At 37.6% G+C, this 16,352-nt stretch overlaps 1 protein-coding gene across 35 annotated transcripts; it reads left to right on the top strand.

The window, feature by feature from the left end:
• Window positions 1–2,076: 2,076 nt before the first annotated feature.
• Window positions 2,077–15,737, top strand: LOC103709075 (type I inositol polyphosphate 5-phosphatase 10-like). 35 transcript variants are annotated; one of them, XM_088703292.2, is made up of 15 exons: window positions 2,081–2,540; window positions 9,851–10,001; window positions 10,097–10,213; window positions 10,385–10,469; window positions 11,570–11,635; window positions 11,747–11,834; window positions 11,930–12,034; window positions 12,358–12,946; window positions 13,084–13,277; window positions 13,383–13,491; window positions 13,710–13,858; window positions 14,234–14,448; window positions 14,637–14,713; window positions 15,119–15,226; window positions 15,325–15,737. In XM_088703292.2, the coding sequence occupies exons 3-12, from the start codon at window positions 10,184–10,186 to the stop codon at window positions 14,442–14,444; spliced, it is 1,626 nt and encodes a 541-aa protein (XP_088559418.1). In that variant the 5' UTR covers window positions 2,081–2,540; window positions 9,851–10,001; window positions 10,097–10,183; the 3' UTR covers window positions 14,445–14,448; window positions 14,637–14,713; window positions 15,119–15,226; window positions 15,325–15,737. The 35 variants fall into 35 exon arrangements, with proteins under 35 accessions (XP_088559428.1, XP_088559451.1, XP_088559418.1 ...); XM_088703302.2 differs by lacking the exon at window positions 14,637–14,713 and having other exon boundaries at window positions 2,077–2,540; window positions 10,394–10,469; window positions 11,753–11,834; XM_088703299.2 differs by lacking the exon at window positions 14,637–14,713 and having other exon boundaries at window positions 10,394–10,469.
• Window positions 15,738–16,352: the final 615 nt, after the last annotated feature.

Here is a 16,352-nt window from a genome sequence, read left to right as displayed (position 1 = left end):
ATATTGGATTGAAGTGGATAGGCTCAGCCGACTTCTATCTATAATTTTAAAAAAAAAAAAGAGACCATAACCAGTAAGGCTACGACAACCATAACTGGTGTAGACTCTTAAGACCGGTACGAATGACCGTCGATTGATGGGGCTGTTGCCAACCAACGGTCGGCCTTATCTCTTCGTTGATCGGGCTTATCCTCTTTCGATATTATTTATATCTTCTTCTTCTACTGCAATCGATCTTCTACTCACTTCAGATTAGTAACTGAGGCCATCGAGCTGAGCTGAGAGGTGCTAGCCTCCAACATTGACCATTTTTGGTTAGCTCGGCCTGGCCTCCAAATTTGCTTGAGAAGGCTCAACCAGGATACTTTGGAGAATTTTCGGATATGTCCCAATCTACCACAAGAGTCACGAGTTGAATGAATCCTCATGCGCCATGTTACACGGGTCATATATTGTCACAACAATACTAATTCCTCTTTAAATTCATGATAGATGAGTCGATGGTACAGTGTACCTAATATTTCATATATCAGCTTTCCGTAGACTCTAGCTCCACCTCACCTTTTGTCTTTAGGTCTTTGCGAGAAGGGGTCAACTTCAGTTTGTTTCCCAGACGATATCTTATCCTCCATGGTTTGAGGATGAGAGGTAGAAGAAAGTGGTCCGTAAGTAGGCCATCAAATCCATTACTACAGGAGAACTCATTGTCGCTGCTATAGTTTTCTGCATCTTTCATATCTTTAAATTGCTTTAACATCAACTGGCTTTGATTTAATATAATGATTATATCAGCAAATTATGTGAAGTAGAATGAATGCCATTTTTTTTTGCCATTTGACTAGGGGAAAGCAAGCATGCCATAATTTTCTTGTGGATGATTGCAATCCCAAGCCAAAGAGCCAATTGCAAGTGACGCGAATACCTTTTAGAGCTTTGCACCATTTGTGAACTCAGCTTTAATGTGAGGCCTCATTTGGCATTTGCATTTGGACGGTTAAAAAAGTTTATTTCGATTGCTTTTTTTTTTTTGGATATTTTTTTTGAGACGCTTAGTAAAAATTTTGAAATGGCTTCTAACTTTCTCCCAAAAAAATAAATAAATAAATAAATAATAGGTATTTTTCAAATTCACTAATCAAGCTAATATCGAATGAATGGGACGTAGACTTTATACATCAATGGCACTTCTTGCTAATTTATTGCCCTGAGGTATTGAAAATTTCAAATAAACCAATTATATGCACAAGTTTCGAGGAATTAACACAATGCAACAGAAATTTGAGCAGCGACATATGCCCATGGATTGGTCATAAGATTGATGCAATGCATAGTAGAGATGTTATTCCGAACTGCGAAACTGCTTCAGTGGGTCTAAATATTTTCTTTCTAGTATCTTTTTTCAGAATATTTGGATATTCGGACTATAATCAGTGGCGGTATGACTTTTCAGACTAAACACGCATGTGGCCAATCACTATGGATGTATCCTATGGGTTGGAAAAAGATAGTTGCATAGAGCGCTTCGAGACTCATTATTTTCTAATTTTATTGGATGTATTCGTATTAAAATTGTATGAATCATTCGTTTTAGTAAAAAAAAAAATATTATGTTGGACAATTAGTATTATTTTTTTAAAAAAAAATCTAAAACATCAAAAATACGCCAAAGGGATAGCTTTTTGATGATAACACCAAAAGGATACCGTTTTTCAGGGATTCCAGATTCGGATCCTTGGACAGCGTTCCCCTTTCTCTGGATCGAGGAGAGCTCTCTCCGCTTCAGTGCCCGGATCCAACCGCCGGACACCAGATTCAGATGACTCCCAGGAAACTATCTATACGGATACCATATCTGTCGCTCAAATCGGACGGGGTGCATCCAAATCAACGGTCGAAATTTCTCACACATACACTTCTATGCGTACATCTCGACCGGAGCTCCAAAAAAGATCCAGCACGTGCGGGGTCCTGCTGTACTCATAAGTCATAATCACACGGCACGAGATATGGTAACAGCGTGCCACGTCGTCATATCTTAATTACGTTATAAAGATACCCGTCTCCGCATCGTAGGCCGAATAAACCGAGGGCCGCTTCCGTCTTTTGGGCCAAAAGGTCAACTAACCTGATCCCAAAAATAACCTTCATCTCTTCCATCCAAAACGTTATAAACTTGTCAATATCTACAAGATGTAGGGGTATTCGCGTCAATAATGAGAATACACCGTTAACTCCATACATATCCGCCGCGCCTGCACCTCTCTCTCTCTCTCTTCATTTCCGCCGGTAAATTATCCCTGCGGGCATGAAGCTCTCGGCTCCAATCCACCTCCAGCCTCCAAGAAGAACACCGTCTCGCCGAGACTGATCGCCGGCGGCCCGCCGCCTGCGCGCATCTGATAGCCGGGAAGCCTCCGTCGCCGAAGACTCAGAACGGGAGGCGAGAGAGATCTCGGTTCGAAGACCGTGGAGTGGTCTCCAAGGATCAAGTATACTGAATCGACCGCGGAGATTCGCAATCTCGTCGACGTTACACGGCAGTATGACTTCTTTCCCATTCTCACGGTTTGTTTTTTCAAAAAAAATCCTTTTTTTTGTGAATAAAATTTTCCTTTTTTTAAAAAGAAATTCTCTTCTTGAATTCCTGGGGATGGGTTTTGGGGACCGACCTCCGTTTTGAGAGCGTTAAGTTTCCACTAACGGCCACGACAAGCAAAAGCCCTTTAATTTTCTCCCTAAAATTTCAAAATATTTTTTAATAAAATATAATAATATTAAATAGTAGGGTTTCTTTGCATGAATATACTCCTAAATATCGAACTTTGCATAAATATCCTTCCAAAATTTATATTTACATGTATATCTCTGTAAAATACTTGTTTTGATGTTCTATTTTTTTTTTTTTCATATATATCCACGCCATCTAATGCCCTTAAAAAATTAACGGTTTCAAATTAAAATACCGCAATGGAGACCAATAAGTAATTTCACAATTCTATTTTATTATTAATTAAAATAAATATTGTTTTTATTAATGATGTTAGAAGAACTGTCATATTAGGAGCATTTATACAAAAAAAATAGTGTTTTATGATGATACATAAATAAATATAATTTTAATATGACATTTACGAAAATTTAAATTTTTAGAAGAATATTTATGAGAAAAACCCAAAATAGTATAAGAAATAGCAGTCTTGTTCCCCGTTATTTTTTTTTTATCGCTTGAAAGGAGATAGAATGATTTATTTCTGCGTTCCGGTGCGACGCCGGAGCTGTTTTATTAACCGGGGTTCCGGAAAGGAGATAAAATAGAACCTTACATATCGTTGTGGGTCCCACAAAAAAAGGAGCGGGAGTGGGGGTGTTGGATGGTACGATCTTGACTCCCAGGGGATGTGAACTGGGGGAGTCTGCTTTCGGATTCAAGTCAAAGTCAAGGAAATCCACCACCTTAGAAGAAGAAAGAAATGAAATAATAAAATAAAAACATTTTAATTTTTTTTTTCAAAACTTATTTTAGTTTTATTTTTTTAAAATTATGTAGTAGTGTTTTGACTGCAACGCCGGTGTGGCCTCACAAAAGCTCATATCCAACTGTGCTAAAATCTATATCGTTCTCCAGCTGCTGTCTTTTCTTACGCTCATCTTGTCCCTCACACGTCAAAAAAGGCCAAGGGGTCCCCGGGTTTACTAGAAAGGACTTTTGGGATGAATTCCTCACAGAAGGGTCGAGAATGGAGGAAGGAGAATCCCCAAATACGTAGCAAGTTCAAAACCTTATGAGAAGTTTCATGGGAACAAAGAATTTCTCATCAATATAGTAGCGAGTAGTAGCTTTCATAAAAGAGTACATAATGTTGTCCACAGAGCCATAATCATGTAAAAGTCAGCAGTGAATACTTGATGGGTGCACACTTTTGTCTCCTCCATAGGCTTCTAAAAGTGACCTCGCTAAGTGTATTTCTGATGAGCATTCAAAACTTTAGTTTGCAAATCACAATGAGCTGGAGACTTTGATGAGATTTGAGGGGCATATATGGGCTGGTATACTCTTCTCTGGAGAACCATTTGATTTGTTTTAGGTGCAAAGGTCAGTTTAGGAGTCTACTTGAAAAATTTGCGTCAAAATGCAGCCTGACTAGTTGTCCAGCGTCCAAACTTTAAGAGACAGATGCAAAATAAAGGAGGGGATAAAAGGTAAGAGATATCCCAGCATGTAATTTGTCACTTGATTCAAATGATTCACCCATTTTGTTGTTTAGAAAGAGGCTTTCTGGTTAGGTGCTATAAATGATGGAATGTTTTTATTTACCCAATCAAAATGTCATTTCTGAAACATTCTTCAAAATGACACCATAAGCCGAGCCGTTGCTTACAGGCGTTCAATTGAAACGTATATTTTAAACTTGATGGACTAGTTAAATATCGATTTATCTCAAAAAAATTATCAAGAACTTAGTCAATGTTTGGAATACATGAAATCTTCTTTGGAGGGTTTGAACTAGTGTAGTTGATGATCATTGTTAGCTGAGACCAGTGACCTCAGTTCGAGTCTTGCCGTCACCTTGATTTCAGCCGAACTTCCTCCCATCCTAGCTTTCAAGAAAAAAGCACTCGTTTTGTTTGGTCATAGGATTGATAATTTGATACTGGAACCTAAACATACATCTCACTACTTCTTGTTGCTAATACTTTGAGAATGATGTTTGGAAAGCAGTTAATCATTTCTTAAAAATAATGGAAGAATTACCATATACACTTAGGTCATGTTTGGTTGTCAAGAATTGGAACTAGTGATGGTTTTTCAATTTCCGGGTTAATTTGAATCATTGAGAATGACTGATTATTTTGGATAAGTCTAGTACTTAATCCCGAGTAAATTAAATGAAATAAATACAGAACCTCCTCATAGTGGAAGATGAGTGCAACAACTAGAATATAGCACCAATTTGCCTCACTCTTAATCATTTGATAGTTACAAATTAGATTTTTCTAAATGGTGGTATATGTTGAAATTGATGCGCTATTCCTGTAGAAATGCAGGCTCTACTCTTCATTCACCTTTCATGGATGTGAGTAATTAAACACTTCCCAATGTTTCAGTGATTCAATCAAAGAAAGAAATAAGAGAATATGATTATCTGGCATGCACGGATATGTGCTTTAGTGCTTCCATCAGTACATGGTTAATTTGATATATTAGGCCAGTTTTAAGTTCAGAAAATACCAATTACTGTACGTTCATTAGAGTTTTGGTTTTGAATGAAATCTAAGCTCAGTGACTGGTCGTGATATGATGATACCTTTCCCATTCACTTTTCAAGGGTCACTTTGTGCGAGGTATCAAAATTTGTTTATCACGATAACCTTCATGTATTTGGATTCACTTGAGATTATTTATTGGCCATCAGTTTTGCTGCTTTTTTATTTAATGTTTTCTCCCTTAGATATTATTCAATCTAAATTAATCAAACCTCTATCCCTATGTATGTACTTAGAGCACACACAAGACACACAATATTTTCATCAATCATGGTGTATGATTGGGACCTTCGTAATGTACTTGTGGTGGAATTTGTTATTGAGCTTGTGCTAACGAAGTAGATTATTTTTGTGTCACAAGAGTTAATGCGATCAACCTTCCTAGACTCCAAAGGAATTGTTTTATGACCTTTTAGAAAATGAAATCTAAACTTTTCTAGCCAAGATGCTCTACAAGGGACCCATGCTCAATGCATGTTATGATGCTTTTAATATAAGTCCATACCAAGTAAGAGATATCATTGATTCTAATGACTTTTGCTGGAGTAGTGGATTCCATTTTTGTTCCCTTTTTTTTTCCTTTTTCAGAGAAGTTTATCTTACTTTATCTTCCAAGTTGTGTTTATCCCTTTCTTTCTTTTCTTTTTTTCTTTTTTTTGATCTCCTTTTTTTTCTTTTCTGGATGTGCTATGTGTAAGATAAAAAGGGAGGTGGGGATATTAAACTTTTCTGCCATGTCACTTCAAAAATTACCCTCGCTGGTAATCGGATATGCACATAGTAACTAACCTTTTGATACTCCTCGCATGCTTATGGCCACCTAATTAATAGCATTTTTTATACAATGAATCCTCTTTGAGCCCTTCACCCTTTTATTGGCTTTTATCTTGTTATTCCTATAGTTGGTTAAGAAAATTACAACTGTCCGATATTCATTGCACTTCTCCATTCTATACCATCCTTTCTCATAGGGGTAATGCACTAAGACATAAATTTTATGATGTCATGATGCACAATTGCAGTAAGACTATATGCTTTTCAAAACAGATATGGCAAGAATATATTGTGTGGAAATATTCCACATTGCCTTCTTTATTGCTATTATTTTATGAGTTGAGATATTATACATAAATTTAAAGATCAATTCTCCAACCATAGATGATGATCGGCAAGATGGCGCTCCGCACTTCTAGATTACTCATTACAATTGCACTACTGATGGACGAGTTAAACTCCCCTAATTTAGATATGAGTTGGAGAGAACTTGAACTTGATGACAAATTTTATTTTGTAGTAGATTTACCTCATAAATTAGTTTAAACAAAAAAACTCAACCTATCCAGGAGAGACAAGGACAGAATAGTCATTTCGCCGTCTAATCATAAAGACGTGTATTTTCTCGAAAAAAGAAAAAAAAAGGAAAACAGATAAACCATTCTTGGGACCTCCAAGAACGTGGGGACCGCGTCCTGCAGGGCAGCCACCCGACACGTGCCCCGATTTAGTGCGGTCCTTGTTCCTCCCAGTTGTCGATAAGCAACGTGTCATGTTTCTATTGGCAAAATTCTGCTGTTCCCTATCCTGGGTTCCTCATGACTGCTTGAATTGACCATTTCACCCCTAACGTTTCCCCAATGAGGCTGAGAACCATAGGGACAAATTCAGGAAGTAGAGTTCCTCGGGTACAACGTCATCGGGAATTTAGAAAGTTCGCATCAAAAGGGAAGAAACCTCGTAACTAAATTTCTAGCCGTAAAATATCTTCTGCTGGGCTCCGTCGTCGAGACAACTCGTGGGGGCTCACCACTTCTCCACGCCAGCACGCTTACCTTATTACCGCAGCCCAACTCTCCTAAACCCACCTCACATTTTTCATGGCATGCACCCCTTCTATCCCCAAACTAAAATGACAGTTTGGGAATAAAATGGGAATAAGTTCTAGCTATGCCAAAGTGCCCCTAGGCCAGGATAAGCTGAATTAGTTGAGGAATATTTTATTTTGCAAGTTTACTCCATTCTATTCCACAAAATACTAGTATTTTATGCAAGCAGAGGAAAGGCATGTCCAAGGATAATTTGAGATTTAAAAAACAACCATACTTTCTTGTATTTATGATTGAGCAAAGCTTTCTCAGCTGTTTTACTAACTTATTTTCTCAAAATAGAATAGAAAGAAAATGATATAGTATCTTTACTTCTCATTGTTGTTTTATTTTTCAACCCAATCTTTTTACCCCGCTTTAATTTTATTTTGAAATAAACATATTTTGCAACCATATAAGATGTTAAAAAGCAGGTATAAGTAATGGTTAGTAGGATTAGAAATGCTTATGCTAAATATAAATCTTTTAAGTAAAAAGTTGTCATAATTCATTTCTAGCATTCAATCCTCATGTATTCATCTCAATATTTTTATGGATAAAAGTACACTAAGCTTGAACTTTTTTTTTAACGACCATCTTTAAGCTTGAAGTTCACTGTTCTTATTATACACTTTTCTTGTTTCCAAAAAATAAAAAGCAAACTTAACACTTGGTTCTTTTTCTTATCGCCATTTAACACCCAATCCTTTGACCATTAGCATTTGATTTTTAGCATTCCATACTTATATGGGTTTCGCATACAATTAAACTTATATCATATACACACTTAAACTAGTTCTTACACACACTTGTAATGTCTTTTTATATAGTTATATTATTTCTACACATTATTTGTTTGTACATGGTTAGTTGTAATTGTGTAGGGCATAGGGCTAGAAGTGGAACGGGCCGGGCTATGCCTCTATTCAAACCTCGTCCAATTTTTTTTTCCAAGCTTTAGCCCAAGCTTAGGCTCGAAATTTTTTGGATAATTTAGACCCAACCCAGCCCGAGCTTAAACACAAGCACGACCTGAATCCAATTGGGCCGACCTGTATCCGATTGGGCCTGCCCGAATTATCCGTTTAGGCCAAAATTAAGATTTGGCCCAAACTTGACTGAAGTTTAATATCTCATAATATTGCTTTATAAGTAAATGAGCTATCTAAAAATTGGGTTCTCTCGTATAACATAATGATATATGATACGTTATTCTCAGTAAACTCATTTTAATTTGTCCATTACTTTTTCATTATTCTCTCTAAATAACCACACACAAGAACAAATTGATTCGGATTTAAATTTGGGCTCGGTTTTGGATCTTGTTTGGGATTAGGCCGGATTCAAGCCAGGCTAATAACATACCCGAGCTTGGCCCGAAAAAATAAATAGGTTTTATACTTAAGTCTAAACTTCGTCTAAATTTTTTTGCGCCTAGCTTGAAGTCGGCCTGGCCTAATGAGCCTCGGACCGGCTCGAGCCTATTTTCAGACCTAGTTTGGCAGGAAATAAACTGTCAGTCAGTAGGGATTAAACATCAAATCGTCGTGCCAAGAGACCGGCAGCCAGTTATCTCCAAATAAAATAACATGGAGTGCAGCTATTAAAATACCGGTTTCATTTATCAGCATCCAGACGATGACAAGCTCACCTAGCGATATCCAGATCAGGGATTATAGAATATAGGAAGCCATTGGAGTTGGGGGAGGAGAAGCGGAACAGGAACAAACGGGAGACGACAGCGTGTACGGCGTTCCCCACGCTATATTCCTCGAAGACCCCCGGTTTGACTGCGTCCTCGGGCGAACCACAGCCGGCCACGTCTCCTCCCCCGCGTCGCCAGAGAGTCGGCGACCGTCCCGAGGCGGAGGTCGCCGTCTCCAATGCCCCGGGGCGAGACCATTCGGGCCTTCCGCTCTGCTATTTGGATCATTCTGTAGTCGTTTCCAAAGAGTCCAAGTGACCATTTTTTTGTTGATCTACTGTTCAATTCGGAGTGGCTGGAGGCTGAAGCAAGTGATCTAAGACGTTTTGGATTGGTGGGGCTTTGGTTTGGCCCCATCGGAGTGGATTTGGAGGTCGTTTCTGGGATAAAGGAAGACAGGGTAAGTTTATCTCTTCTAAGGTCGAGCTTTTTAGACGAGACCAGGATGCAATATGAGCGGGTGGGCATTTCGGTTGTTGGATTTTGCTCTGTTATGTAATGGAAGTTTGTTTTGGTCTGTCTCTGGGCTAAAAATTTGAAGGCAAGGAATGTTATACTCTCTGAAAATGAAATCTTGGTTCAAGTTATGAGATCTACAGGGGTAGTGGGGGCTTGGGTGCATCGTTTTTTCGTTTTATTATGCAACGGAAATTTGTTTTGACTTGTTTCTGGGCTATGTGATGAAGGCAACGAGTGTTTTATTCTTCTAAAAATGAAGTCTTGGTCCTGTAATCTGTTTCTCTTGAATAAAATACTTCAGGCTTTCTGTGGCAATTGATTCCTCCCAAAAATGAAATCTCGGTTCAAGTTTCTGGAGCAAACAGGGGTGGTGGGGGCTTGGGCTAATGGATCTTTTTGTTTTGTTATACTATACGAATTTGTTGCAGAATGTCTCTGGACTTGGGGTTTATTTTGACATGCAATTTCATGCTCTCTTTTTGTTATTGTTATTTGGTTGCATGATTGCATTGCATTGGCTTTCGGAATAAGTTATCGAGCACTTTATTATTTTTTTCAGACGGTTTGAAGATGCTTTCGGGATGATAACCACCTTTCATCCGTGTTTGAGTCTGCCGCTATCTGTCATTGTAGTTTAGAATTGATTCCATGGTGAGGTTATCTGAATAGGTCATTTTCGGATTCGCAGGAAGAGAAATAGCTACCTTGAGGTTTCTGTCAGCAACTATCTATTGCTATACTTCATCTAAATTCTAAGCAATTTGATTGGGTGTTTAAATAACATTTCGCAGTTTGTTCTGTACAGTTACCAGTCTAGGAGAATCGATTGAGGGGGAGACTGTAGATTCTGAATCAGTATCAGCAAGAGGAAGGAGACACAGGTGTTGCACAAATGAACCTTGGAAATGGCAAAGGAAAAAAGGTATGTGTTTACTGGCTCATGTGGTCAACTTTACAAACTTAATGCTATCTTTCAAGGAATTGGTTTGGAGTAAGAATGTAGGTTAATCTTTTGATTGTAACTTATAGGTTAATCAAGTATTATTTCTCTTTCGAGGTACGAGAGATCAATTTATTAAATTCTAATTGGTAGGCGTTGCAGTCTTTTTTCCCGAAAATCTGTGGGATGTGGGAGATGAAAGCATCAAAGAGAAGGGAGCTCTCATTCAACGCCTCTGGTATGTTCTTACAGACTTAAAGTTTTATACTTTTTCATGTTTTGTATGTTGATAAGTTCATCGTTATTAGAAGTAAGGAGACAAAATCTCTCTCTTATTTCGGCAACAGCAATTTTCTTCTTTAGAAGGAGGCATGTTGGGCATTCAAGTTTCTTCCATAATTTTGGCAAAACCCAAGGAAGCACTGTCATTCTAGAAAAGAAGAAAGTGAAGTTTTAAAAATTTAAAGCTATAGTTAGTGATGAATGGAATTGAAAAATAAAATATAATTGACACTTTCTGCTCTGAGGGAACTCCATCTGAATGCCACCTATAGGTGGGCTTTTTTCCTCTTGTTCCTTTACAAGAAAAGAGAAGTAACTTCTGCGGTGATCCCTCTTTTATATCAGAGAGTAGATAATAACATACAAAAGGCTGTTGAGACTTGAGATGGACATTCAAGGAGTAAACTGAAAGATAACAAAACCCAGAGAGAGATTGAGAATCTTTATCTTAACCATGGAGGGATTCATGGGCCGCGTAGAATACTTATCTTGCTAATTTAGACTTTTGATAAATTTTTACTTACTAGAGAAACTCCTATTTGTTCTTGTAAACCCAACATTATTATTCAATTCAAATGCGCTATTTATCTTTTGTTCAGATTGACAGGTCTAATGTCCATGAAATGAAAACATAGATATCTCTTTGGGCGATTCTAATGAGAAAATCATTGCATTTACTTAAGTCTGCAATTATCTTTTTGGTGGAAATGTATGTTCAATAGGTAAATGCTTCCAAAATTTAGATATTTTAGCACATTTGACCATGGAAAACTGCTGAGGAAAGTTAAGAAGAAAATCCAATTTGGAAAAGATAGAACTATAAAGCAGGGGATAGTAGGAGAAACTGAGAAATATAAAATCTTTAGCTCATCCTTAATATTTGTTCATGGTTACTCTTTTGGTCCTTAAATTTCAGACTCAAGCATCCTGGTTTAGCAAATCTCACATTTAATATTATTCTTGGTAATATGCTAAGAGGTATTATCATTATTTTTCACATTCTTACTTAACTGTTTCTTCTCTAGTTATAGCTAACTGTGCCCTTACAAATAGCAGTTGATTGTGGAGAGTGCCCATCTTTCCCAACAAGTGCGTCTCCTGCTCTCAGGAAAAGCTTTTCTGGTATCTCTTTTAGTTTCTTAGTTCTTTATTTTCTAGTTTCTCTTCACATACCACATCTCATAAGCTTTGTCATGGCCTTTTAACTTCATTTCTTTATATTCCAATTTGAAGAAACAGACTCTAATTCAAGGCTTGGGGGCTTAAGTTTCAACGAATTCTCGTCCTCCTTACAAGACACTGTAAATACCCAGGCCTTCAGGTACACTCTATTTTATCAGTTTCTTCTGGTTTTATGTTCTGCAGCCGTTTTCTTACTTATATTCTGTCCTTCCACCTTCATCCTGCTCGCTGTAGGGTATCTGTTGCCACATGGAATGTTGGAGGAAAACCACCTCATAGTGGGCTAAACCTTAATGATTTTATTCCTGCTGATGATCATTCAGATATGTATGTGCTAGGGTACGTATCCTAGTACAAACTTGTGAATCTCTGATGACTAATTTCTTGATATACATATTTCGAAGCATGTCTCCTATCCTCAGCTATAATTTTAAACCACTTCCCTATCAATATTTTTTTGTAAATAAATATTTTTTTTTTTATTTTCTGTTTTATGATCTAATTTTTTTCATTACTAAAGGTTTATGAATATTTCTCGATGATCTGCATATTATAGATTTCCTTGTTTTTATTGTTCTTCATGTTTATAGATTGCAGCCTAGTCTCCGTTGCATTTTATCTAACCCTTCTGTTTCACTTCTTTTCTTCCATGATGTTATTAGTTTTCAGGAAATAGTCCCTCTGAATGCTGGAAATGTGCTTGTTATAGAAGATAACCAGCCAGCAGAGAAATGGTTAGCTCTAATCAACCAAGCATTGAACAGACCGGCAGAGGCTGATGCTGATGGTTACCCGCATACCCCATCTCCATTCACTAACTCCTCTTCTCAAGCTTCTAGTTTAAATTCTTCTGTTTCTAGAGATCTCAAGAATACCAGTGGTTCATCAGTATCTTTCAGCAAAACTAGCACGACAGAGCAGGGAAGACGGCTAAAGACCTGCAACTGCCCACCGGAGGCGGTGGTAGGGAAGTACTGCCGAGACTCCTGTTTCAGATGCCCCACAGCTTATATTAGTGATGATGATGACTCCTCGGATGAGGAAGAGGAGGTATCACGCAGTTTTGCAGCCACAGATTTAGCTGCTGCAGTCTCCACTGCAGACAAGCAACTGCAGTATATCCTCATAGCTAGCAAGCAGATGGTAGGGATCTTCGTCACTGTTTGGGTGAGAAGAGAACTAGTCGAACATATAGGACATATGAGACTCTCTTGTGTTGGGCGTGGAATCATGGGCTATCTTGGTAACAAGGTGAGATTCGAGTTAGCCATGCCTTGTTATATGCCTCTCACCTTCCCTTCTTCTTCTTCTTGTTCCACTTCTTCTTTCTTTTCTTTTCCTTCTCTTTGACAAGTTTCTGATCAAGCGATATACTGTTTTGGCTGCAGGGATGTATATCAGTGAGCATGTCTTTGCATCAGACAAGCTTCTGTTTTGTTTGCAGTCACTTGGCTTCTGGGGAGAAAGAAGGGGATGAGCTCAGGAGAAACTCCGATGTTATGGAGATATTAAAGAACACACATTTCCGAAAGATATGCAGAAGTAGTAGTCGAAGAATTCCTCAGAGAATTCTTGAACATGAGTAATATTTCCCCTCCATAGTTGTACTAGTCATATGTAAAAAAGCTAGATTGGAAGCTGAAACTGATTTCCTCCCTTCCTTCCTCTTCTCTTTCCTATGACTCAGCCGGGTCATATGGTTAGGGGATTTGAATTACAGAATTGCCTTGAGCTACTCTGAGACCAGGAAGCTTCTTGAAGACAACAATTGGGATGCTCTTCTTGAGAAGGATCAGGTAAATACTCTTGAAAGGGGATTTTCCGGGTTGTAGCCGAAGTCAGAAATGAATGAATGCTTAGACCAATGAAGTCTTGTTCATTGTTGAGTTCTTTCTAAGATGATTTTCTTTCTTCTGTGAATTAAAACACATCTTGTAGAGTTTTGATACTTCTCTCCAATATCTATAGAACTCTAAATATTATAATTTCTTCTATCTGCTTTGTTGTTTGATAGCTGAAAATTGAAAGAGAAGCAGGACGAGTGTTCAAGGGGTGGAATGAAGGGAAAATCTATTTTGCTCCAACATACAAATACTCCAATAATTCAGATGCTTATGCTGGGGAGACTGTAACATCAAAGAAGAAAAGAAGAACACCAGCATGGTATGCAAGACACTGTGTTCTGATGCTTGTCTTTTTGAGAAGCAAATGGAGTCGCTCCATTGGTAATAATACTTAGCAAAGGATCAAGCCTTTGGCCACATATAAACAAATTTACTTTTTTAACCAATGAAATATCTGTTTTAATTCTTAAATATCATAATGCTGCTAAAAATTGTTCATTAAACATAATCTCATCAAACATAGCCTTCATAGTTGATCACTTGTTTCGCGGGATACATTATATGATTTGGTATCAGTTAACATTGACATAATATTTTTAAGTATTGAGGCAATTCAATTAGTACTAAGCTTTCCTAAGTAAACAGGGAAATGTATCAAGTACCACTTAACAAGTATCGCACTGGATAAATTCAGGTGTGATCGCATACTATGGCATGGTGATGGGCTGGTGCAGTTGTCTTACATCCGCGGTGAGTCGAGATTTTCTGATCATCGCCCAGTGTGTGCGGTTTTCAGAGTGGAGGTAGGCATGCCTGATAGCAGTTTGAAGAAGGGTTTGTCTGTCCCCAACATGAAAGTTGGTGTGGAAGAGCTCTTACCTCCAAGTAACAGCTTCTTTTCCTAATGAAGTGAGTGCGTCCCTTTTTTTTAAAAATTTAACTCAGACCTGAAAATTTATGCTTCATACTTAAAACACTTCCACATTGATGTACATGTATGACAAAGATATATGCTTGGAATATAGTACAATATTGTGCTATTATGATCTTTACCACACCATATGCGGCTTCTAAGTTTAAATTTGGCCCCATGTCAGGTTGTTAAATCTTGTTTATCCTGCATCATGTATAAAAGGCAATAGCATGTCAAAGTCTTTTTAAGATCATCAATCAGGTAAGTTTTCGTAATAGCTAATTGGCCTTTTAGGTTTAAGTTAGATCCCTCAAGCCCAATGTTGCATAAGCAGATAACACTAATTTGTAGTATGTTGACTTAAGGTTGATATTTGGTAACCGGCAATCGAATATTCTTAAGGTTTTATGGATTATAACAGGATCAACAAAATAGCTCATAAATAGCTTGTTGGATGGATTTAAACATAGAAAAAGTTAGTGAGAAGATAGTACTCCTGGCCGATCCTTTTGCTTATTGATGCTTGGGGACAATCAAAGGCCATAACCATTGCATTCCTCATTTATCTCCCTTTTTTTTTTCTCTCCTCCTACTCTTACAAGTTACAATCATCATAAGAGAAATTCTTTCTAGATGATGCTGATCTGGTTGTCCACCATGACTCAGGTGCTGACCTTTGAGAAGAAAGAACGACTGCTATAGGAAATGTACGTGTGAATCTGAAGAAACTATCACCGTCAATCTGTACAGAACTTTTTACTAACAATGTACTTGGTAAGTATGCTTGCTTGAAAGCTACACTTTTATTATTATTAATTTTCTCTTCATGCATAATATGACTGATGATATCTTTATGCTTTTCCTTCTGCAAGATTGTTTCCTTTTGCATTGACTTCAGCTAGAAGGAACGGAAATCTATGATCATACTGGGGAAGGCTTTCTTCTTCTTCTTCTTCATCTTCTTCTTTTTTTTTCCTACCGAGAGGAAATGTGAATTCCACCTCTAAGCATATACTGAATTTTCTTTGGGGGGAGGAGTGCATGTCTAATTGAGGCATTCAGAACGTACATAACTGTGCATTGATGTTCTATCAAGTAAGAAAGACAACATCCTTACTTCGGTGACGATGAAGCATTGAGGGAAGTGCATTATTGAGTTGTTTTCTCTCTGAATAACTGTGATATCCTTCTGATTTGATAGGATTCCTGCTTAGAAACTCATCTCTGATTGACAGGAAATTAAATAAAGCTGTTTTAGCTATTATCTAAGCTAAAACCTTTGATATATAGTGTGTGTGTGTGTGTGTGTGTGTATAGAGAGAGAGAGAGAGAATGGATATATAGTTGAATTTGATCTATTATTCATGATAAGGTCTAATCAGATGGTTCTGCAGTTTTGTATTAGGCCAAGTGCTGCAAGAACCAGATCTGACCTCAGTGAAGGATCATGTCGAGATTTGAGATCCGATCCTGAACTACTGGCCAAATTGAATTCAGAAGAAGATCGAACTGCCTTACTCTGGAATTGGTCTATATTTGGCCTGTGCTTGTGCATGTAAATTCAAGACTGTTACTAACTAGGTAGACCATTAGTTCATCAAGTACAGGTAATGATGGCTGAACTGGATGACAGTGTGCAACATTGCAACCTTTTAGCTATCTGCCACCTTATCTGGAGGCATGACTAAGAGTCACTTGCAGAGGTAATAATGGCTAACTTATTCTTATGGTTCGTTTGGTTAGAGTATGTCAAATTACGGGATAATCTAATAATTTTTAAAAATTATTTATTTGAAACAATAATTATAGGGGCAAACAAACTTTATCGTGGAAAAATTACCGTGGAAAATAGCACTAAAAAATTACTTTGTCTTATATAGGAATATTGCTAAATTTCGTA

The sequence above is a fragment of the Phoenix dactylifera genome, chromosome 8 (genome assembly GCF_051530095.1).
Source record: "Phoenix dactylifera cultivar Ajwa chromosome 8, Ajwa_hap1_PhDact_Kaust_v1.1, whole genome shotgun sequence".
NCBI classification, from domain to species: domain Eukaryota; kingdom Viridiplantae; phylum Streptophyta; class Magnoliopsida; order Arecales; family Arecaceae; genus Phoenix; species Phoenix dactylifera.
The sequence above is the reverse complement of the archived record's forward strand: the minus strand, read 5'-3'. Positions and strand labels throughout refer to the sequence as shown.

Excerpts from the sequence above, each read along its gene's own strand:
- LOC103709075 (XM_088703291.2), top strand. The coding sequence starts at position 10,184 with ATGAACCTTGGAAATGGCAAAGGAAAAAAG. Across the intron at positions 10,214-10,384 it reads GAAATGGCAAAGGAAAAAAG|GCGTTGCAGTCTTTTTTCCC; the intron begins GTATGTGTTTAC and ends TCTAATTGGTAG. Across the intron at positions 13,859-14,233 it reads AAAAGAAGAACACCAGCATG|GTGTGATCGCATACTATGGC; the intron begins GTATGCAAGACA and ends GGATAAATTCAG.